This window comes from Candoia aspera, chromosome 3 (genome assembly GCF_035149785.1).
Source record: "Candoia aspera isolate rCanAsp1 chromosome 3, rCanAsp1.hap2, whole genome shotgun sequence".
NCBI lineage: Eukaryota > Metazoa > Chordata > Lepidosauria > Squamata > Boidae > Candoia > Candoia aspera.
Window position 1 is genome coordinate 26,251,843 of NC_086155.1, and position 6,000 is coordinate 26,257,842.

The window sequence follows — 6,000 nt, forward strand, 5'->3', positions numbered from 1 at the left end:
GTTCCACTATCAGGAAATTCCTTCAAATATTCAACCAGAATATTCTTTAATTTCAATCTGTTCATACTTGTCCTGCTCTTGATTTCAGTGGAGAAGAGTTTTGTCCCCCCTTGCACATGACAGCTTTTAAATATTTGTAGACTGCTGTCACATCTCCTGTTAGTTTTGTCTTTTTCAAGTTAAACATATCCAGGTCCCTTAACTATTCCTCATAGAGCTTAGTTTCCTGGTAGTTCTCCTCTGAACCCACTCAAACTATTCTACATTTCTTTTAAATGATAATGCTTAGAACTTCACACTTCAAATGAAGCGCAGAATACAATGGAACTACTACCCCCTGCCCAAATCTGGACACAATTGTTATTGTCATTGCAGCCCAAGATTGCATTGGCTCTTTTAGCTGCTGTATCTCAATACTCGCTAATATTCTGCTGGTGGTCCACTTGTACTCCTAGCTCCTTTTCACATGTACTTTGCCAAGCCAGATCTCACACCTTTCGAGGTAATTTTGAATTGTGAATTTTGTCCATTAAGGTATAAGCCAACCTCCCATCTTAGTACCACCCACAGTTCAGTGATCTACATCTCCAAAAGGATTCACATCCTGGCTGCACTATCTACTACAGTAGCCAGTACACTGTTAAATGTTCAAAAGGACCTTAACAGACTTGAACATTCAGCCCTATCCAACAAAATGTTGTTTAGCAGCAAGAAATGTAAGGTTCTGCACTTAGGAAGAACTAGGCGCACAGCCACAAGATATGCAGTACTGGCTCAGCAACAGTTCTTGTGAGAAGGATGTGGGAAAAAGCATGGAGGGAGAATGAACAGGCTGGAGATAAAATGACAGCGAACTGGACTTAGTAACAAGAATCTACATTATCTATATATCAAAAGGCAAAGAACATTCAAGACCAGCCTTGGTTATTCTGCCATGGTGCCATCTTGACTTTTTGGCCCACGCCCTTTGGACATCCCTGTTATTTATAGTATTTACACCCCATGGTGTTTATAATCCTGCCTTCACATTACAGACGTACTGTAGATTTTCTGCTTCCATCTAGTTAATTATCTGGAGTCTTATATCTCTAAGCAAGAGAAAAGTAATCAGATTTTACTTGCAATTTCTCTTAAGTTGTATTGTTATTGCAAAGATAAAACTTTTGGGCCAGGTCCCCAGAGTTACCTCCATGAAAATAATTACTGTAGACTGTGGGTATACTGCCTGTCAAGATCATTCCGATCCTGTTATTATTCTCCGGATTTTGCTTCCTTTGTCATACCTATCAATCTTAGATTTAGACTGACAGATTTTAAAGTAGGCATTATTTTTTGTTTTGTTTCCCCTCCAGAGCCTAATATGTAGGAGCTAAACCTATAGCTGATACAAGAGAAACAAGCACTAACACTTGAAGCAAGATTATGTTAAGACTCTGATAGATTTAACAAAGAAAGAAAGGGAAAAGGAAACCTAAGTGAGAGGATAAATATCCAATATCACACACCTTTTCCCTTTTGGAGAAAAAAATACTTGTACAAAACACTTCAAAGTTAATATTCTTACATATTCTTGCAGTTTTAGATGTAATTTACAGTAACCTTTTTCCCCAGTGATGTCCACAGGGCATGGTGAAAAAAATCAAAACAGTGGCCATGATGCTGTGATCAGAGCTCTGCCTTTTTTGTGTGTGTCGCAGGCAGAGGTTTGATTGCACAACATAGCCACCATCTTGACTTCTTTGACTACACGTTGAGGACATCCCTGCAAAGTACTCAAATAAGTATGCATGTGATAGTAGAGGTATATAATCTGTAGGGCATCAAAGAAACAGAAAAGGGAATTCCTGTGAAGGGGTCAATGTACAATATAAAGTAGTTGAGTATATCTGCTAAACTGTTTTTGATAAGCAAAGACATAAAATATATAAAGAACTCAGCAGAATCATCTAATAAACTTTATTACTACAGCTGTCAAAAAGAATATTTAGGTCAATAATTACTAGACCATCATGTGTGCGCGCGCACACATGTATGTGTATGAAATACATTAAGTACTGGAGAGAAAATAAGTTAATAATGTGATACTAATTTTAATAATATGAGTTTCAGTATTCCTTTTTATTGATCCCTTGTTTATTCTGTCTTCCTTTTTAGGCGGTCTTCTCTAATCTGGCACCCTCCAGATGTATTGAGGCTACAAATCCCAGAATTCCCAACTAGCATCCTGTCTAAGAACTCTCGGATTGTAGTTGCAATACATCTGGAAGTCAATACATTGGGGAAGACTACCTACAGGGAATTTTAGTTCTTCTTTGCCTCTAGTTATCTATCCTATAGCAAGATTCACACATCATAACAAGCCAAACTATGGTTTGCCTGATTGTGATTTAGGAAACCCATTTTTGGGGAGGTAGTTTACTCGCTAATTAAACCATAATAAAAACAACACAGCAAGCCTTAGTATACTGTGTGAGTCCTATCTATGCACACTTAAATCAGATGAACTAAATTCAGTTGGACTTTTTCTGGGTACATACTGAAGAAGTACACAAAACTCTAAGGAAGTCCAACAGAAATAAAACTGGATAAATAGGAACAGGACTTGTGTACACAGTCTTTTTATGGAAATACATACTGTATAACAAAAGCATATACATTCAGAGCCAGTCCTACTGAAACCCAGGGGAAGCAGCTAACTCTGATGAGAAGTGGCAGTAGGAGCCAAATTCTCATCTACCTTACATGTCATCAGTTCAATGAAATCTTGCTGAGCAAGGATAGGATCAGGCTAGGTAGAGAAGAGATAAACGGCCTTTTCATATGCACTTCATTGCAATAAAAATGTCACCAGCTTGCTTTAAAGAAGAGGAAGACAAGGTACATAGCCCCAAACCAATCATCAGAAGAATGTCAAGCTAGGCCTTTCGGCAACTAAATGTTTTAGACTGCACCACATAAATCAAGTCCCAAAAATGTAGCAGATAACATCTATAATATAATAATGTAATTGAATAGTCTTATAAAGTAATCTCTTTTGAATCCTTCAAATATACCTTAACGTTCTTAAATATATTCTGGGTTGGTACAACAAATCTTTTCTTCCCCCCCCCTCAATTATTTTCTTTGTTACTCAATACTAAACTCACATGTCGCATGCTGACCATTACCAATGAAACAATTTCCTTCTTTTAAAACTTCTACAAAGCATTTTATATAAAATCTCTAATGTACATGAACACTAGCCAAATAATATTTTCTATTTCTTCATTGTATTTACATCATTTAGGTGATACCATATCTTTTCCAAAATCCAAATCTTTACAACTTGAGTTCAGATTACACTTGATATTATCCTAATTCAATGATTTATGCCTAATGTTGGAGGCAAGGATAGGAAATGTCTGGACTAATCTTAAAATTTAATTGCATCTTGACAATTTATTATATAATTCAGAAACTATGTGGCATTTTCTTTTAAGCCACATTAAAATGTTTCTAACGGATTCAAATGTAATTTCTGTTCTAGTCAAAATTTCACCAAAATCTTATTCTGAATGAAAAATTAATCAGAATTATTATTAGACTTGGACAAATATGGAAATCAATGTAAGAAAAGAATTCAATCAAACTATTTTGGATGTTAGGTAAAAATATCTATCAGAGCTGAAACTTTTTCAGGCCAAATAACAAAATATCCATCCATGCTCACACAATACCATTTACAGGGGCCAGGTTTTCAAAGATATTCACTAACCAACCCTCTACACTGTATGAACATAGCCACATTAAATTCTTATGCAAAACCTATCTACCATGAAAAAAGACAACTTGGCAATTAAGGTGATATAAACACCAAGACGATTAGACAGAAAAAAAAACCTTCTGCTTTCATTAGTGAATCTAAGCTGACCTACCTAAAGTATGTCTTTAGGGAGAAGTGTACAAAACAGTTCAAGATCAAATGGTGCCAGCCTTGAAATAGACTGTTCCAAACTTACTGGAAGTAATCTGAGCTAGAAACAGAACAGCCTAGACCAGGTATATAAGTAATCGACAGGGAAAGATAAAATGTGAAACACGCCACTTTCTGAACGTGGAAATGCAAAGGATTCCATCTCACACAACTGTTCACCTGGCTTGTGTCCACAGAACCACAATCCACTTTAATGTCTTCCTTGGTGGAACACCATTTGATGCTTAAATGTCTTTCAATAAACAAGGTTTACGAGATGCATGTAATTTTCACTTTTAGTATTTCTTACCTTCCTCAATATCGTTCCTCAACGAAGCTTCCAGCAATGCAACACTGGCCTCAAAAGACACCTTCTTGGGGCAGAAAACATTCCTCTTTTTCTCATGCTTCCGCTTCTTGTGCTGCATCTCCTTCTCATACTGAGCCCATTTCTTCAACTGCTGAGCCCTGCGTTTCTGAGCAGCTTGGAGTCTCTCTAGGGTAGGTACCTTATCCAGAAGCTGGAGCTCTGTCAGCAAGTCCATATGGGTGTCCATTTCTTCGACAAATTTGTTGATGGGATCAGCCACACAGCTGCGGAATCTGTAGCTCTGTCTAGGCAGCTAAGTGACTGGATCATGAGCGGCCCTTCTCAGAGTCTGAGGAACACATGGTGGAATCCTGGAAAAAGGGAAAGAGGGCCAAAACTGACTGTGTATCTTGTTATAGATTTTAAAAAGGAACAGAACAAGGGAAAAGATTCAAAAGAACATCTTGCCAAACAGCATATTACTATATAATAGAAAACAATGAATTTATATTTCTTTATGAAACAAATTTATATCAAGAATAGCATTTTTCCACAAAAGCTGTCTAGTATAGTAAGATATTTGGTCTGTCTTTGTATTCTAGCTGAATATTAAAACTGGAGGTAAGCTGAGGAAAGCTTAACTTTAAAAGGTCTTTATGTGCTGTGTTATCTTATGATAAGAACCTCTGAAGTAATTTCAAACTTTTGCTTTATTACATCCATTCAGCAGCCCATATACTATCCTGCCAAAACCAGAGTCCATAATGAACATAAAAATAAAACCCTTGAACATTTCTTCATATTTTAGACATTAAAACCTAGAACAGAGATCACTTTACAAACATTAGTAACAATATCATGGTTCTAACTTGCCTTGATTTTGTCTGGGAGAGACATGATAATATAAAAATTCAGTAGTACTGAATGGGGAGGCTGATGAGATTATAAACCTTCATTATCACTCTGTATATTGCAAAATATTTATGTAAATGATTTATTCCTGGAATACTTTAGGCTGCTTTAACCTGTGGATAAAAGTTCTGGCATAAGTATCTTTACCATCTATGGAGTCTTCATTATAAAAACAATTGTTAAAAGCTAAGCTGCAGTCCATTTATGCATATTATTAAAAATCTCTGTTGTTTTTCTATGTCCAATGAAGAATGCAAATCTATCATGTTTAGTTTTACTTAGTTTCTTAGGGGGTTTTTTATCTCAAAAAATCTACACAAAAATTTTCATGCATATTTCTCAGGATGTTTGCATTTTTGTGCAGTTTTCCTAATTTTACCTAGTATGCATCCTTAAATTAAATCAATTCATTTTTTAAAAAAGAATAAATCTACTGGACACCAATTACCTATCTGATCAAACTTTCTGTTTCTCCAGTGAACTACCAGATATTAGCCAGAAACTCCCAAGGAAGATAGACCCTCTGTTTGTAAGCAACCAATAGTTTTATATCTCAAGAATTTGGTATATGCAACAATGCCATAATTAGAGCAACCAATTTTCTGTTTTAGCACATTCTGAGGGTTTTGGCTGAGAGATAAGAGCCACTGAAGGGAAACACAAGTCTCCGTGCTGAGCTCAATGGTGACATCAGGGATGTGACCATGCAACAATACAGAAGTGATTTGCCATTGCCTTCATCCAGGATACTTTTCTCAGCTTCCTAGACTCGCCTACAGCCAGGGCCGCAACTAGGGGGGGCAACCAGGGCATGTGCCCCGGGCGC

At 36.6% G+C, this 6,000-nt stretch overlaps 1 protein-coding gene across 1 annotated transcript in view; it reads right to left on the bottom strand.

Moving 5' to 3' along the window:
* PPP1R16B (protein phosphatase 1 regulatory subunit 16B) overlaps positions 1–4,628 on the bottom strand; it is a 77,282-nt gene extending 72,654 nt beyond the window's left edge. Inside the window, exon 1 of the mRNA XM_063297176.1 lies at positions 4,263–4,628. Coding sequence (XP_063153246.1) covers positions 4,263–4,509 — 247 coding nt within the window. The 5' untranslated portion in view covers positions 4,510–4,628. The remainder of the gene's footprint in view (positions 1–4,262) is intronic.
* Positions 4,629–6,000: the final 1,372 nt, after the last annotated feature.